This window comes from Stenella coeruleoalba (genome assembly GCF_951394435.1).
Source record: "Stenella coeruleoalba genome assembly, chromosome: 13".
NCBI lineage: Eukaryota > Metazoa > Chordata > Mammalia > Artiodactyla > Delphinidae > Stenella > Stenella coeruleoalba.
This window is the reverse complement of record NC_137159.1, coordinates 54,722,526-54,741,382: the sequence shown is the minus strand read 5'-3', so window position 1 is coordinate 54,741,382 and position 18,857 is coordinate 54,722,526. Positions and strand designations below refer to the sequence as shown.

The window sequence follows — 18,857 nt, the reverse complement described above, 5'->3', positions numbered from 1 at the left end:
AGTTAATCCTAGTACTGCACTTGTCATGATTCTGAATTAATTAGCTATCTTCCATCAGTTGGGAAAACACAATTGAAAATAAGTTGCAAAGTCAACGTTTTCCTCCAACTTAGCCCCCACCAGGAGTGCTACTACTGTTTTCTGCTAAACATGAAATTTCCTTTATCTCCTTTTAATTATTCTCCTGACTCTAAAAGAGTCAACAAAACCTTTTTATCATGACAGATGAAACTGAAGATCTTGTCATGGAAACTGCCTCTGCAAAGCAAAGATAGCAAAAAACAAAAACAAATTCAGGCAAATAAAAATAGAAGGTAATTTCTCTTTGTATATGAAAGTAGTAAAAAAAAAAAAAATCATAAAAGAAACTAATTTAGATTTCTCTAGCCCAATTAACAGGGACAGTCAGATTTTACTGAGACACACAAATCTCTGACTGTACAGTAGAATCTGAAGCACAGAGTATGCTCCACATTAACATCTGAATCCCATGCTATTTCCATTTTCCCTTGGGGGAAGTTCTCCTTGGTTCATGAGCCCCATCTGCAGACTTCTTCTGGAAAACTTTTGTATCTCCTCTGTCTTCAAAGTATTTCTATTTGTAAGATACTTTTTCTACCATGGCCTCATTTTCATTGTTAATTATTTTATTTTTGCCCAGTGGTGGAGGAGGGCCTAATTCTTCTGGGCACTGGGCCCATTTCTTTCAAATCCCTATGCAGAGCTCCACATGCAATTTGCAGAGACGGGTCTTTTAAACAATCAAAAAAATTCTAGGAGGAAGCATATTAATTATAGGATTTCTATATAAAGTAGGCTGTGAACATGAGAACTCAATAACACAATAATTGTTTGAATCACTATTTCTTTAAAAAGACGTAATGCTGAGATTGTGGAGGTTAAGATTTAGCCAAATCATATTAAGCTGATAAACTATTTTTTGATTGATGGCAAAGAAATTATTTCATAAAACATTTATGTGCATGTATGTGTGTGCATATATATATGTGTGTGTACACATATTTCCTAAAAAGAGTTAGTTAAAAGAGATGTTTTTATTCCACATTTTAAATTCAATACTAAATCATTCATTATATTCAATTAATTATACCCCCTAATAAATAAAGAAAAACTACCAGAAATGTGGGAAGAATATGAGAACCGTTAAGATTTATCTTTTACTTTTCTCCTGACACTGATATGGCAACATCCAAACTAAAATTAGAAAATCACAATCACAAAATAAGCAGATTAAAAATTGCATTAAGCCATGGAAGAGATGACAAAGAGGTAAGATCTGAGAAAATTTTTAAAATGGAAAAGAAAAACAAACACAAAAGGAAAAGAATAAAGGATACTTTATCATCTTACTAAAATGTTTCACTCATTACAAGAGAGTAGGTTGACTTTATGATTTGCACTGGAAAAAATACCTTAAATTGGGCACCAACATAAACATTCCAAATGTAAAAATTTTCAAATTCAGTAAATCTCACCCTAGTAACAAAATTCATCTTCTTCCCACAAGACACAGAGACATCTTCTACAGTATTTATCGAAGCCAGAATAACTACTGTATTGGTACATGCAATTAAAATACTACATGGAGGAAAGGAGCAATGAAGAGACGCTGCCACATCATTACCTGAATAACAGTCATGAAGCATAATCAAAAGCCCCAGAGAATCCTTCTTTCTTATATTTATTAATAATTAACACTTATAAGGCTCAAAACTGGGAAAAACTAGATTTGGCTTCATGTAATATCATCACATTCCCTATACAAAAAAAAATCACCATAGATCATTCCATTGAGAAGTAATCCACAGGACCACAGGGCGGCTGGTGATTTTATAGGTCACCTACTCCACAGAAGTCCTCTTATTCTGTGGTGAATAACCTCCAAGGCTTCCACAGCACTACAGAGAATTTACAAAGTATAATCCCCAAATGATTAGATTCATTCTTTCAATGCCAACATTTAAAATTGAAAATTCAATTAACTTACTTTTCCAGATATAGGGTGACCAATGGGGAACTTAAGGTAGTAGATGGTTTCGCTAACCCTAGAGTCACGATGGCTTCATGCAACTGTTTTACTGTTTCAGTTTCACCTCTTAAAGCTGCGCCATTTAGGATGTGGAAAAAGGACAAGACTGTTGCATCTTTGATAAGAACATCCTTCTCTTTCATCTCCTTTAGAATGTTAATAGCATCTACAATGAAGTAGCACAAAAGACCCTTAGGTAATTTCATGTAGGGAAAACAAACTGCTATTAAAACAGCATTTCAAGCCCAGCAGGAATGTAAATTCTAGTGTATAATGCCGATTTCAAGTTAATTACTACTTGCATTTCTAAACGAGACTACAATTATAAATCCACAATAGCATGGTTTTATCATTTCCCTGCAACTTTGACTACAAATTATAGATAGGGACTGTGTGCCCACTCTGCACCACATAACCCTGTACTGTCTGCCCTATAGCTGTAAGATCCTCCTAAATGGATGCTTTTATCGTTCAGAGCTAACATCTGCTAAATCACACCATTGTTTCTTCAGCAGATGGCTTGTCAGGAGGCCAGATAATAAAGATGTGTTTACACTGTATATACAGCCAGACTAATGGTCTGATACCGATAGGGCCTGTTTGCTATGTCGATACTAATTAGCCAAGCAGAGCCAATGAAAGCTTTCCAAAAGACTGCATGTTAATACATTAGATTCATTAAGCTTCATTAGGAAGGCAGAAACAAACATTTTAGGATATGGAATAAGTTCATTTTTATAATGTTGTTCTTAATTATTGCACAGAAAAAATGTTTTGACCGCTTTACAGAAAATGATTTTTAAAAAGCAGTCTAATCTTCATAAAGAATTTTGTATTAGAAAGGCTTCCTAGGAAAAAATTCAATGTTCAAATCAAATATTTTCTCCACATTTTTGACTACAGAGATTTTTTTAAAAATCTTCTCTAGGAATAAAAGAGAGGGGGGTTAAAAAAAGAGTTTCAAAATAAAGCCCAATGAGAAAGAAACAAGCAAACAGTAATAAAAAATTATCAAGTGTAATTACATTACGTTTAGCATTATCTCAACTACAAGAAAATTAGAGTATATACATCAACAATATAATCGGCTAGGCTCTCCCCGCAAACTTCTATGTAAAACCTTATTAAAGTACACATTTTGTTAATGTTATTAAAAGTGAAGACAAAGACTCCTGCAAAATTCATATTCTTGAATAAAGGTTATATTTATAGGTTTTATGTTCAGCCTTCTAATGTTCTTAAGCGAAAACAAAGCCATTAGTGCAGGCATATAGGCAAATTGTGCCGTAAGTCATGATCTTCAAACTCAATCCAAACAGCAATGCGAATAAAAACTAGCTGCAGAAATGCAAAAAGCACTGAGCTGTGCAAATGTAAATGACAAGCTTGCCAATCCATTAAAACTAATGGCCTACACTGTCCATGCAGCTCTGGCTGGATTCACATGCAAATTTTGCAAAGTGTTCAAGCACTTTGCAAGACATGATATACCATTAATATCAATTCACATGTTATTCCAGTGGCAAGATACTTGCATCACATGTTTCCTTTATGTGCTGACGCTTACCTTGGAGCTTGCCATGTTTTCCCAATACTTTTACAAGTCTTACATACTTGCTGGTATCAAGGACAGCAGAAGAATCTAAACGGTCACTAAAAATTAAAACCATATTTATATTATGTTAGAAGTTGTTTAACTGTTAAAAGGACTGCAATATCTACTTGATCACTTTTCAAAAACTCATCAGAATCTGAACTGTTATTAACATTGGCCTCTACAATTTAGTTAAGGTTTATTTTTGAAGCCATATACAAATCCACATGTAATTATATTCAAAGTGACGAAGTAAAAATCTAACACTACATATATATTGCATCTTTCCATCTGCAAATGACACTAATAAGGAACTCTTTTGCTTCATGGCACTTAAGGTGATTCTAACTTTGTCATGAATACTGAAATACCCCTGAAAGACATATTTTTATTTGGCAAATGTATCAGGATGGGAAACCAAAGATACCTTAGAAATGGACAGAATTTTGTTTACCCTACAGTACAGAAAGTGGAATATTTAACAAGCTTTATGAAATAGTTACCATCACCACTGTTGTCATATGCAGTTGTATAATCAAGAGGAAAAAAACTTTGGCTTTAAGGAATAGAACGTCTTATCATACTTAAACAAAGACTCCTTGCTGAAAACAAGCCGTAATTAATCAAAGAGTCTTATAGTATGAAATTTCAAAAACACAAAAGAGAATTCTTTTTTTAAATTCACATTGTATGAGAGTAGTAGTCAATCTACATGATCCATCAAGGACTGTATATCAGCATACATGCTGATGATTTGTTTCAGTGCCAGGGTACTCACAATTCTCGTTTCAGGTTCAATGCCTCTTCTGCATTATCATGTCGACAGCACAAATTTATTAAAGAGGCATAGCCACCGATAACCATATCTGATTCATATTTTGCTTTCAATTCAAGAGCTTTATGCATGTTCTAAAATAAAGGATGGAAGTGAAAAAGAAATAAGAAATTAATATAAAAATAAAATAAAATTTCTAGTTTCAATGTTCAGAGTGTAAAAAAAGTTAATAGTACTTTTAAAATAAATGGATTCATGTTATTAACTTCACCTTGCTCCCTGAAAAGAAATGGATTCATGGTATTAACTTCACCTTGCTCCCTGGTATTTTTATTTGCCTTTTAAAAAGCAGGAAAAGATATATATATGTGGGGTTTAAAAGATTTGTTATCTACACTGCAAAACAGGCCACTATGCCAAATTTGATGTTTTAAGGTTTGGGTACTGTATTATAAAAAAAAGACTTCCAGATTAAATATGTACCAAGTGAGCCCTTACTCACCGTCCAATTTCCAGGCACAGAAATGTCTATCACTGCAACGTTCCTCACAGTCTAGTCAATATCCAAGTAATGTAAGGAAATATTTTAGAATTTAATAGTACCATGGTATAACCTTAAAGTCAGCTGTTATTTCTGTTCCCCTAGAAACACAGGCATAAGACCAAATGATACTGAACTAAAAACCGAAAAAGTCTAGTGATATACCACAAATTGCAGACGCACACTAAAATGAACACAAAGTACAGCTGGATGCCTGCTGAAAAAAGGCAAGAGACCCTTTATCTCAGAAAGACTTTTTTCCAGCAGGAAAATGGAATTTCAATCCCTGCATTAACAACCCAGTAATATTTGACTTGCAAATGACGACTGCATGTATCAGTTGCTTGACAATCTAGATATAAGAGACCGGAGCCATGGCTTGAAAGGACATTTGGCATGTATGATAAACCTATCATGGCTGTTACTATCATTCACTTTGCAGGTTATTGTAAACAAACTACAGTAACCAGAAAACATGCCATTCAAGGTGTAGCTGAAATTAGCTAACCTTTCATTTAATTGCATTCTTCACAGACATGATGTATAATAATTAATTGTAAAAATCATAAATATTATATTTGGCTTTGCTTACTTTTATCTATAAAGAATTTTTTACCTTAATAGCATATTTGAAATAGTTATAAGTTACCTCTTCTGAACACAGCATTAATATGAGTTGCTTCAGGACATCTCCTATAGGTTGATTTTCAGCTTTTAGTTTTTCAAGTTTAGACTCCAAATCAGATGATGTAGGCTGCGTAGTCTACAGAAATGGAAAGAAAAAAGAAGGAAAGAAATTTCCTACAAAGAAAATGCACCCTTTGTCACTCTTCCCTTTAAACTGACCTTTCCTAAATGTCATAAATGCTATCATGGATATTAATCTGGGGATCTGGGGATGGACTCCAGGGGTTTATAAAGCTCCTGAGATTATATGCAAATTTCATGCCGATTTTTTTGAGATATGCTGATTTTTCTGAAATAGCTTTTACCAACTTCTTAGAGGTACACTGATGACAAAAATGTTACGAACCACTGGTTTTATAAGGACACAGTCTAGAACTCTCATTAAATGTGGTTACTATAGCATGTAGAATCTACTCAAAAAGCCTACTTACTTTTCGAGAGTCTGTCTTCTCTCTTTCAACCAACATATTAACATCCTAAAATTGGGATTTAAATTAGAATCAGAAAACATGTGTAAAATATATTAGCAAATGTCAAAAGCAAATTTTGGAAATTTCATTTCATTTCACTGTTATTTTTCCATCTTCCAAAATTTTGCAGAAATTCTGTTCATGCTTTATAACCACTGTAATAAATACTTTAAACACGTTCTTCAATATATAAACAGCATTTACCAACAATCAATGAAAAGCCTTGTTTTAAAGGTTGTCATTTAAATAAACTTTTGGCCAAAAGCAACATATTTAAATAAAATTTTAACATGCTTTTATATATAAATTAAGCATTTTAAAAAGTTGATTACTGTTTCACACACACCTTAATCAATTCAGGAACATGGTAGCTATCCAGCAGATTACGAATGCCTCTGTAGATATTTTCAGGAATTTTTACATTCTGTGCAAAGGGAAGGGAGGAGAAAAAACAACTGAGTTTTAGACAACCAAACTGAGATTTGTCTAACAGAAATTATCTCAGACATAATTTAAGTCTCCAACTCGTCTATGTCATTGAGAAGTGGTCTGGTTGTACTTAAAAGCAGCAATTTCAAATCTAATAGATACATGTCAGGCAGGACAGGCATTATATAGCAAAAAATGAAATGGTACCATCTCCATCAGCTGATGGAAGTATTGTCTCAAATGCTCCTCCTTGGCCTGTACCTCTGAGTCACTCATGCTGTCAATCAAGTTATAAAGAAAATAGCCAACAGCTTCTGTGGAAAAAAAACAAGAGAAAGCATTCCACTAAAATTACTGAGACTGTCATGTTATCAAGATTAATTTATAAGAAATCATTTTGGTGTGAGATGTCACCCTGATGAGAGGCACTGAAATGGCAACAATGATCACTGAGGCATAGAGATTATGTGGTTTGGGAGCACATATCTAACTGGTGAGTGAAAGGAATATTAATTATTTTCAGACCGAGTGACAGCTTTTCAGTACTGAATCTTACTTCAATCTATTTTTTTCCACCACTCTGTGACAGAAGTTGTCCTGCCCAAGGCCTTACCCCTTTCCTGTCCAAATCACAAATAGTGAGAATAAATAAATGCCTTGTACACATTTCTATACTAATTTTTTGGTGGGCAATACTTAGTAGGGAAACATAAAATTAGAGAGGACTGTTAAATGTTGAGTATAGAAAGTTAAATAATTTTAATAAGCAGATACAGTAATCCTGTGGAGAGCTGCCTATTAGCCAATGAAAAACCGAGATTAACAAAGATGCTTTGTAACAACAGTAATTTTCCTATGCATTCAAGCATAAAATGTATAGGGCCATGTGTTAATACCTAGGATAGAAAAATACGAACTTTCAAGAAGGGTACCTTCTTACAGAAACCCATATATTCTAGGCTTTATTATGTGAAAACAAAAATCATTAAATGTCAAATAATATATTTTAGGTAATAAATTATATTTAAGTGGAAAAATCTACAAGACCGCTTTACTATTTTATATGTTTGATTATACTGGCAAAACATTAAAATCACATAAACACTAAGGATTACTAATTTTTAAGTCTATTTTGATTGATTCTATAAGAAGCATTTCCTCAATATCTAAAAAAAAAAGCCCTCCCAACCCTCCCTTTGAAAAAACAATTATGATAAAACCAAACACCTCACAGATCTCAAAATGTTGTGGTTATCAATATAAAGATTTATAACCAAATGTTTTCAAATTTCACTTTCAAAAAGAAAATGTTTACTGCTGTAATCCTTCTAGTCCATCATTACACAGAAGAATGGATTTGTGGATAAGTTACAATCATCGAAATTGAAACGCTACCCGTTGGTCCTGGAGGCTCCTGGCAATAACGTCCATCCTTGTACAACAGTTTTGTTATCTGGTAAGACAGGAAATGCGTGCATTGCAGCAAGAGAAGCAAACAAGAACAAATACAATCTGAAATTGAATTCTTGAAATAATAAAGCCTCTCCCCAGTAAGGTGTTATTCTGTATCATAGTAATTCAACACCATCCCCACCTGCCAAGGAGATTGTTTCGTTTTTAAATAATAGGCTTGTCTTTTAAAAACAAAAACAAAACAAATCCATGTTGAAGGAAAACTGCAATGTTTCATGAAATGTCACTAAGAAAGCCTCTAAACTGATCTTTTATATACTGTTTTAAATAAACTGTTATAACAGGAAATATCTTATAGAAATTATCAACCAATGTTATTTGTCATTGTATTGTTTTTGGTCTTATTGAAATTGGTCCAGTTTCCTCCTTTTAAGTGTAGTTTTACAGAAATAAGAAAGTAAAATTCCCTGAACCACTAAATAACTTTTTTTTTAAGTTTTTCAACATTTTCCCAGTCATTTTAATGGCATTAAAACAAAAGGGGGTTGAAAGTTCTAACATGTTTGTTCTCATTGATTCTTATCAACCGAATACACAAAAACTAAAGACTTACTCATCAACATTAATTCTGCCCACAAAATTTCAATTTAAAAAATTCAAATATATATTTTATGATGAAAACGATTACAAAACCTACATACAGTACTGACATCTAACTTTTGATCACAGTACTTGACTATATATCCACGGGCAGAAGATAATAAGAAAGGAACATAGTTTTCTGAAGTGATATGAGTTAGGAATTCTGAATTACCTCATGTGTATACTACGATTGAACTTATTTGTTCTTTAAATAGTGCCCAGCACATACCATAAGTATTAACAACTCAAACTACAGCAGCTTCTTCAACTATTTATTTTCTAATATGGAAAATAAGGCAAAACTGACCATACCCCACTTCACTCCACCATAAAATCATGCTACTGTTAATAGCAATTCAAAGGTTAAGGTAGAAACTGTTCAAAAGCAAAGCAAAACAAAACAATCCTTACCTACAAACTGTTTTTTAACCAACACAGACATGCGTAGAAAGTAGACAATAAATTCTACCAGAAGCTGTAGCCATACATCAGACATGACAGCCAAATTTAACACCACATTTTGAACAAAGACACATTTAATAAACCAATGAAAAATCTTTCTAGTCAAAAAATTAGTTCTAAATATAAATATCTCAACCATATATTATAACTGACTATATAGTTTGAATGGCAGTTTAATACTAAAAACAGAACTGAATGAAAATAAGATTTTAAAAATTATTTAAATTGGGAATTCCAATCAATAATGTGCATTCTGATTTTATTAAGCTACAAATATTCTTGTAATTCAGCATAAGGATCATTGTACTTCCTGCATAAAAGCAGTTAACTTCTTAAAAAGATAACAGTTTAAAATTTATTTGTATATCATTCATATATAGATATACATGTAGATACACAAACATATACACACATGCATATATTTTTAAAAATAATTATTAAATCTGTATGGTTACTGCAATAACGTTAACAGTTGTTTTTTGGAAAAGTTGAAAACCTTATGAAGAATTTAGGACAAAGTAAAGGATCACTTCAATAATAAATTTCATGCTCCAGGAAAGCAGTTTTAAAACTAAAATGACCAACTTGAAGATTCTAAATTCACTTAATTTATAATGATACATGACAAATATATGAAGCTATTATAACTTTTGCTTTTTATATACCATGTTATGATTTGCAATATTACGAATACTTACCTTGCTCCAAAGATTTATATTCATAGACCTGCAGGGGGCAGCAAAGGATTAAAAATAAACGCAAAAGTTTAAGAAACATTTTTAAGTTAAAAGACACTAGCAATTATTATATGCAATGCATACAGATCAAAGTCCTAAAAAATGTAAGTAAATAAGTGTTTCCAAATTCAAGGTGAATTTTCAAGCCAAGGTAATTTAGAAAGATTGACTCTCATTTACTTCGAACCCTCAAAATAACATTTACTGATTCTTGCTCTTGCTCTGATTCAAGAACAAGAATCAGTAAATCTTGGGGTCCCAGTTTGATGGAGCAGGATATTTGCATGGTCTCAAAGTGTCTACCCAAGACTGCTTATGACTTGTAATGGTAAAGACAGTAACCACATAATGGAGAAATCGAACCAATATCTTCACTGAGTGATCAAAATTAATACCACTAATGAAATGCTGATGGACACATTTTATTTTTAATTTTGTTTTTTTTTTTTGCGGTACGTGGGCCTCTCACTGTTGTGGCCTCTCCCGTTGCGGAGCACACGCTCCGGACGCGCAGGCTCAGCGGCCATGGCTCACTGGCCCAGCCGCTCCGCGGCATGTGGGATCTTCCCGGACCGGGGCACGAACCCGTGTCCCCTGCATCGGCAGGCAGACTCTCAACCACTGCACCACCAGGGAAGCCCTGATGGACACATTTTAGATTTAATTCCCTGAGAAGGACAGAACATCACTCCTGCGGTATTCCAATCAGGGATGTAACATGAAACTAATCATGGGGAACCATGAGGAACATTCTAGAAAATAACCAGCCTGTATTCTCCAAAACTACTAATGTCATAAACGACAAAGCCTGAAGAACTGTTCCAGATCAGAGAAAATTAAAGAGAAAAGACAACTAACATCCATCCCTGAACTGGATTCTGTTCTGTTCTGGAGGAAAAAAAAAAGAAGAGCGAGAAAGAGAAAATAATTGATAAAACTGGTATATGAGCTATATTAGATAAAAATATTCCATCAACGTTAAATTTCCTGAATTTGTCAACTGTGATGGAGTTGTGTTAAGGGAACATCCTTGTTCTGTAGAATTATATACTGACATATTTAAGGATAAAGGGTCATGACATATGCAACCTAAGCCCAAATAGTTCCAAAAAATTAAAATGTATATATACATGCATGTATAAATAGATGGAAAGAATGTATAATGATAATGTCAAAAATGCTAAAAGTTAAATAAATGGGATATATAAAGGTTCTCTGTACTACTCTTGTAATTTTCTATAAATGTGAAATTATTTCAGGAAAGCAAAAAGAACGGCTCACCCAAATTCTGACTGTTTAAATGAAAAATCATTTACAAAACTGGGTAACCAATGAACCCTAGTCTTACACTATTTAAGCTTTGTAAACTTAATGTCTATAAGCTTTGTATATTTAAGTCAAACACAGAATCTACTTTAAAGAGACTAGTTACATTTTAATGATAATTTTACAATGCGAATATGATTTATATATTTATTATAATTATCTATATTATACTTAACATTGTAAAATACCCACAAAACTTACAGGCCTTTTTAAAAATTCATAGCCCTCTTTAAACTTGAGGTTGGGTAGTTTAGGGTGGACTGTTTTGGTATAGTGAGTTAATAAGGCACTTATTTCAACTTTAAAAACATTCAGAATGAACTACTGACACACATGACTACTTGGATGGATTTCAGGGACATTACGCTGAGTGAAAAAAGGCCAATCTCAAAATATGATATACTCTATGAGTCCAGTTATATAATCTTTGCAAACTAAAATTATAAAAATTGAGAACAAATTAGTGGCTGCCATAGGTTAGGGATGGTGGATGGGAGATAAAGAGGTACTGGGGGCAGGGGGTAATTTGTAGTGATGGCATAGTTCTGTATCTTCACTGCAGTAATGGTTACACAAATCCATACGTGTGATAAAATGAGATGTAACCACTGGGGGAAAATGGATGGAGAGTATACAGGCCCTTTGTGTCCTATCTTTGCAACTTTCATGACTCCATAAGTACTTCAAAACAAAAAATAAAAACATGTTCCATGCCCCTCTAGAATCCTCTGCCTTATGATAAAAACCATCCCTCCTACTAAAGCACATTAAGAAAAAGTTTTGAAAAAGATGAAATCTTATTAGTAAGTGGGGGAAAAAAATGTTTACGAAGCCCTGCATTTAATAGTGTTTCTTCCAGTTTTGGAAAAAACTCTTTGAGTAATCAGTTAGCAGAAGACATGATAAACTGACCTAAAAATTATATCTCTAGGCTGAACTGGAAGACAATCTCTCAACTGTTACAAGAAAGTTTTTCATCTCATCCATCCACTGATTACAGAGCAGCCTCCTCTGACTACCTGACACTTCCATATGTTAAAAAAAAAATTTTTTTTTTTTTGGGCCAAATAGTAAGTGAAAGAAGAGTGAGCACTCAAAATATGAAGATATGGACTTCCCTGGCAGTCCAGCAGGTAAGACTCCACGCTCCCAGTGCAGGGGGCCCGGGTTCAATCCCTGGTCAGGGAACTAGATACCACATGCATGCCACTACTAAGAAGCCCACATGCCACTACTAAGAAGCCCGCATGCCGTAACTAAGAAGTCTGCACGCCGCAACTAAAGATCCCTCATGCCTCAAAGAAGATCCTGCGTGCTGCAACTAAGGCCTGGCGCAGCCAAAATAAATTAATTAGTTAAAAAAAAAGAAGATAAAATGCTGTGCAGTGAAGAATAAGATACACTAAAAATCTATATTGATAAAAAAATCAGTCATCTTTTTTGGTTAGGCTAGAATCTGCTTTAATTCCAAGAAATCTGAACCTGTAGATAGATGCTTACCACACCTAAGGAACTGGGGTCGGGGGTGGTGGTGCTGGGGAGGAAGGTGGGAATAAGGGGAGTAGGGAAATCAGCTTGCAAGGACTTGAGAAGCCAATGCCCAAAAGTGCACAATACTAAGTGGCAAGATTTGCAGTGGTTTGTCATCTGTCCTGTACCATGGACCCCTTTGGGACTTCGGTGAATTCGTTTTCTCAATTACTGTTAGTTTTGTCAGGTGTGATAACATTACAGTGGTTGTTTTATTTAAAGTAAGTTCTGAGGTATATACGAGACAGAATGACAAGAGGTCCATAATTTTAAACAGTCTAGGGGAAAAAAGGGGGGTGGGGGTGGGGAAGGAATAAATGAAACAAGACTGCCCAAATCTTAACTGTTGAAGCTGGGCAGTGGCTACTTTGGAGTTCTACTTTCGTGAATGATTGAAAGCTCCATAATGAAAAATAAACACATACCATCTCTGGTCTAAATTTTACATCTCTATTCTAACTCTCAGCATTAATAAACTGGGCTTTCTTTTTAAGAAAAGCTACTTTAATCATATCTTTCATCAAACATCAACTTAATGTAGAACAAAAAGTATCCCTAAGATAGTAAATTGCCATCAAACCTGGCATGAAGTACCTAGGGAAGGCACAGAGGCAAACTTTCAAAATTGTACATACATCTAAAGTAACTGAAAATGACTAAAAGCACTACCTTGAATGTGAAGCTTCATGACAGATGGCACAGGTCCAGAAAAAACAAACTAAAAAACCCCACACAGAATCTTTTCAACTAAGCTGTGTGAAGGATAGTTAACACTTCTTCATCACACACTCAATCCGTGCAATCTGGCTTCTGGCCCCAAACCTCCACTGAAAGTACTCTTACTATTACCACTCATCTCAATTCAAAATTCAACTAACACCTTCTGGTCCCCTTTGATTAAGTTTTGAGTAGCATCACTGGAAGACCTGCCAGTCTTCCAGTGATGCTACTCAATCTGTTTCAGAAATTCTCCTTCCCTAGGTGCTCCTTAAAAACAATCCTCTGTACTAGGTTCCAAGTGCATTTTATTTTTTAATTTTTAAGACAATCCTGCAAGCAGGCATTTAAATTCCCTGTTTCACAGAAGAAGAAACAGACTCAGAAAGGCTAAGTTTAGAATTATCTTCACCGGAAGTTCCACGGGCACCTAAAAGGATCCCACGAATTGTTGATTATCTCTTGCTGTTGTCCTATTCCCCCACCTACCGTTACCAGTACCCTTTTCTCCCCGCTTCAAATAGCCACTGTCAGTCTTAACCTTCATTATGTCAATCTTTCAGCGGCTGAAAGCCATGACTCAAGGTCTAAACTTCATAACTTAGAATGAGAGCAATTGTGAAGAGCCCCAGGCTACCACTTTGGCTTTATTTCTTGCCATTATTTCATGGGCAACCATTATGTCAATCTATCATCAGGTTCCCAAATGCACTGTTCCCTCAGCTTCAATGCCTTTGCCTGGAATGCCCTTCCTTCCCCTGGGCAAATGCTTATTCATCCTTTAACCTCAGTTCAGCACCTTCTCTACACATCTTGCCCTGACCCATTCCTCCCCTAACCTTGGCAGAAAGAGACAGTGATTCAGTTATATATACATATATATATATATTCTTTTTCATTATGGTTTATTACAGGATATTGAATATAGTTCCCTGTGCTATACAGTAGGACCTGTTGTTTATCTCTTTTATATATAGTAGTTTGCATCTGCTAATCCTAAACTCCTAATTTATTCCTCCACCCATTTCACCTTTGGTAACCATAAGTTTGTGTTCTGTGGCTGTGAGTGTTTCTGTTTTGTAAATAAGTTCACTCGTATCATATTTTAGATTCCACATAAAAGTGATATATGACATTTGTCTTTCTGACTTACTTCACTTAGCATGATAATCTCTAGGTCTCTCCATGTTGCAGCAAATGGCATTGTTTCATTCTTTTTATGGCTGAATAGTATTCCATTGTGTGTGTGTGTGTGTGTGCGTGTGCATGTGTACACACCACATCTTCTTTATCCATTCAGATAGTGTCTTCTCCTCTATATATTCATAATTATCAAGATAAGTTTGCAGTTGCTTTCCTATTTTCTGGTACCTAGTTAACAAGTTGGGGGCAAGAAGATTCCTATTCATTCCTGAATTACCTATTACCTCACAGTCCCAGCCCTTAACACACGCTAAGAGCTAATATTTCCTGAGTACTCACAAACTGTACTTCATGAAGTACTTCCCTTCTCCTTGTAAAAATGTCATGAGTGGGAGCCTCACTGGCTGACTGAAAAGAGGAACTTAACACCTGGCACTTAACTTGGTTGACTGTGACAGGGCAAGTGTCAGAAACTTGATTTTTTTCAACATGTGAAAGGCAGCTCTGCTCCAATGGTACAGATTCCCACTTGTCAAGTTCAAACTCTTGCCATTGGGTCAGAAAAATCTCTCCTTATATCACACAGAACTCTTTATCTATGGACTACGAAGACGTAAGTGCCTCCAAGCCAATTCTCAAACATTTCTCTTTTTGGTATTTGCCAACCAAATTTTGAACTATCTTCAGCGACATTTTGTCTCTTAGAAGTGACTCAATATTTCTGGGGTGGAGTTTTCACTAATATACAAAATGTACACTGCCTTCCTTCTCATTTGAACTTTTTTCAGCTGGAACTATTGTTAAGAGGAAAGAAAGTCTTATTCATACTAAACATATTCTTGCCCTGGATTTGACAGAAGAACTCACTAACTTTACCAGAGTAAATGCCCTTTCAAATACTTCAAAATAGCTTTATTTTTTTAAAAAAATTTTAAAGTAAAAATTCCCTAATAACCTTGAATAATCTCATCCTAACTAATAGCAATACTGAATTTTAAACATTTTATATAGGTGACTTCGCCTCTATAGGCTACCAGTTTGGTTTATACACTGGGAAACTTCGGGAAGGCATGACACTTAATTGGTATTCAATGACCATCTCCTGAGCTTATCAATTTACAGAAATACTAGCTTGCCACTTAAACACCACTCTCAACATATATGAAGAAAATAGTGTTGGTCTTTCAAAAATATTGTGGGATAGCATAAAAAATTAATCTGGGCCCAAATAGGTTACAGAACACATGGGAGGAACTACTGCCTCTTGGACCATGGATCTACCACTATTAGGCAGGTAATACTAAAGGCAGATAACTCTTACAAAAATTGCATTCCAATACCGAAATGCACATCCAAGTTTCCCTTAGAATTAGCTGAAGTGACTATGCTATCTCATTTAATGTTTTATAACTTATTTCTGATAACTATGAATAATTTTTTCTGGTAACTTTAAGTGAATCTCTTATGGGCTAATCCTTATAGGAGCTGCAGGAGTCTACTGGCAATACCAATCAGTTTGGTTTTCAGAACAGCTTTCAGTCACTCAGCCAATTCTAAAGTTGCCAGAAGAGTACAACAGGACCCTGAGAAGCATGTGATAGGTGACTGTTTCAAAAGCTGTACTGAATGTACTGACAAAGGGGTTTGAAAATATATATACTATTTGGCTCAGCATCAAATGAAAGAATAGAAGGCTACATTAATGCCAAGATAATGGACTGTAATGACTACGTTTTGAATTTTTAATAGTTTTGGGGGTGGGAGGAAAAGAAAGAAATTACCTCTGGTCAAATACTTCAGATTTTGCACATTCTTATGATTAATGCCAAATTACCACAACCTGAAACTTTTCGGTATCTACAAGAAGAAATTCATCAACATAATACAGTTTTAGAACCTACAGATTTAAAATATTTCTCTGGAAGGGACTAATTAAAACTTGTTTTTATAGGGCAGACTATCAGAGCAGAGAGACCTTGACAAATACAGAGCCCTGGAGAACTGCAGAGGGTTGTCCTCAGGCTTCAGCTAAGTACTGATAAGCACGTTCGAGTGAAGAAACAATCTGAAGTCCAGGAAACTACCTGAGAACTTTCCAGAAGCTCAAAAAAGACAATTCCCAGAACCCACACATGGAATTGGAATAGTTCACATTCCTAATAATCTCAAAATACATGGGCTAGCAGATAGAATTATCAGTATCAGGAGGATACTACCTTAATAGTAGGGCTTGACTACTTTAGTGGGAATAATCCTAGACTAAAAGCTGCTCTAGGACTTCCCTGGTGGCGCAGTGGTTGGAAGCCCGCCTGCCAATGCAGGGGACACAGGTTCGTGCCCCAGTCCGGGAAGATCCCACATGCCGCGGAGCGGCTGGGCCCATGTGCCATGGCCACTGGGCCTGCGCGTCCGGAGCCTGTGCTCCACAGCGGGAGAGGCCGCGGCAGTGAGAGGTCCACGTACCGCAAAAAAAAAAAAAAGAAGTGTCGGATTTGTGAAATATAACAACTGCCTTTCAAACTGACTAAGAAAAATAATAAAGGTAAAGAAGGAAATACTCATCGTCTGGAAGTTTATATGAAAAACTTTTTTTCAAGTCTTTTGTCAAGGACAATTATATGAAAAGTCACTATATTTCACTTCATAATGCATTATGGGTTCTTGTTTTAAAATCTGGCTCTACTAGCATTTTTATCTACTTGATTATGTGTTCTGTATTTTCAAACTTTATAGGCACAGACCTTGGTTTTTTTTTTTTTCTTAACTTCAGGAAAACAGCAATTATTTAAATGTATGTAGGTGTATAAGAGGAGTGGAATTGCACTGGCTAAATAAAGAATGGCAACAAGAATCCCTCCTACTTGTTCTATCTCTTCTTGCCTGCAATGGAGGTTCCGGAGATGTCAACAGAAAACCTAGTGCTTCCATCAACAAACAGTCTAAAAATTACTGGGATCAATATCAGAAGTCATTAACATTATAAACAAAGAAAGAATGACAATATTAGAAACTTACCCTTTTGCAACCACCTCTGCTAACAGCTGATTCAACAAGGACTACCAATGGCTACTATCACCACTGAGTGAAAGGTGCTAGGAAACAGGGTAGACACACTATCTCAAAGTATCACCCCACAGACGCCTTACTAATTACAAAGGAGATGAGGTTCCTTTGCAAGGAAGAGAAGTGGGGGCCACCAATGTAAGCAAATGATCAAAATTAGCTGATGGCACCAAAGTTAGACACCTGACATTATATTCCTTAAGAACTGCCAATCACCTATGAAATATACTTGCTAAAAATGTTCAATCTGAGTCTGATCGTGAGGGAAAAATTAGGTAAACACAAAATATGAGAGGGACATTCTATAGAGAAAGAAGCCTCGACTCTTTCCCCACCACCACCAAAAAAGTAGGGAATTGTTTTTAAGAGAATAAAGAGCTAGCAATCAAATACCATGCATGAACTTAACTGAATCCTCAAAAAGTAAAACAGCTGTAAAAGAATTTCAGAACAGCTGGGACAATCTTAACGCAATGTATATTAGCTGATATTATAGTATTGTTAATTTTTAGGAGTGATACTGGTATTGTGATTACATAGATGATGACCTTATTTTTAAGAGAGATATATTGAAGGATCCAGTATCATGATGTCTACAACTTCAAGGAGTTCAGCAAAAAAGGAGAAAAAGTGTATATATGTATATGTATATGTCCATATGTATATATTATAGAAAAAGTGTATGAGAGAGAAAGCAAGTTAATATGGCAAAATATCAACAATTGGTGATCTACATAAAGGGTATGTGAGTATTTCCTTTACCACTCAACTTGTCTTTATGTTTGAATATTTTCAAAACAACAAAATTGGGAAAAAAGGTCATTAACATTCCCTGAGCACACCAAGGAGGAGAGCAGTATTACACTGAATAAAATTCCTCTTGTAATTAAATGCTCAAAGTATAAATCAAATATACATGCAAATTTGTCTATAACTCCAACCTGCCATATTCAAAGAGTGCTTTCTTTTTTTGAAACAAGACCTCTACTAAATCAGTATGAATTTCTTGGAATAGATGATAAAAAAAGGCAGCCTAAACTCACAACTACTTAGTAGGAAGAATAAAATAGATAAGGTTATTTCAGGTAACTAGTATACTGGAAGATAAGAGTATCTGTTTCTTTCCTCACACAGTAGGTCAAAAAGGAGAAATCAGTCTATATTCAGGCAAAGATTATATAAGGTGATCATCTTACCTCCTAAAGCCTAGAATTAGGCTGCCTCTCAATGAAGCAAATGAGAGAGGCAATGTATTTGATTCCACTGCAAAAGAAAATA

At 35.0% G+C, this 18,857-nt stretch overlaps 1 protein-coding gene across 1 annotated transcript in view; it reads right to left on the bottom strand.

Annotated features, from left to right (window-relative positions):
• The window catches only part of LRPPRC (leucine rich pentatricopeptide repeat containing), a 106,461-nt gene that overhangs the window by 51,867 nt on the left and 35,737 nt on the right, over window positions 1-18,857 (bottom strand). The window contains exons 14-23 of the mRNA XM_079940860.1: window positions 18,776-18,842; window positions 9,762-9,789; window positions 7,942-7,999; window positions 6,754-6,860; window positions 6,464-6,541; window positions 6,079-6,123; window positions 5,610-5,723; window positions 4,423-4,553; window positions 3,618-3,703; window positions 2,009-2,216 (exon numbers count right to left, since the gene is read on the bottom strand). Coding sequence (XP_079796986.1) covers window positions 2,009-2,216; window positions 3,618-3,703; window positions 4,423-4,553; window positions 5,610-5,723; window positions 6,079-6,123; window positions 6,464-6,541; window positions 6,754-6,860; window positions 7,942-7,999; window positions 9,762-9,789; window positions 18,776-18,842 — 922 coding nt within the window. The remainder of the gene's footprint in view (window positions 1-2,008; window positions 2,217-3,617; window positions 3,704-4,422; window positions 4,554-5,609; window positions 5,724-6,078; window positions 6,124-6,463; window positions 6,542-6,753; window positions 6,861-7,941; window positions 8,000-9,761; window positions 9,790-18,775; window positions 18,843-18,857) is intronic.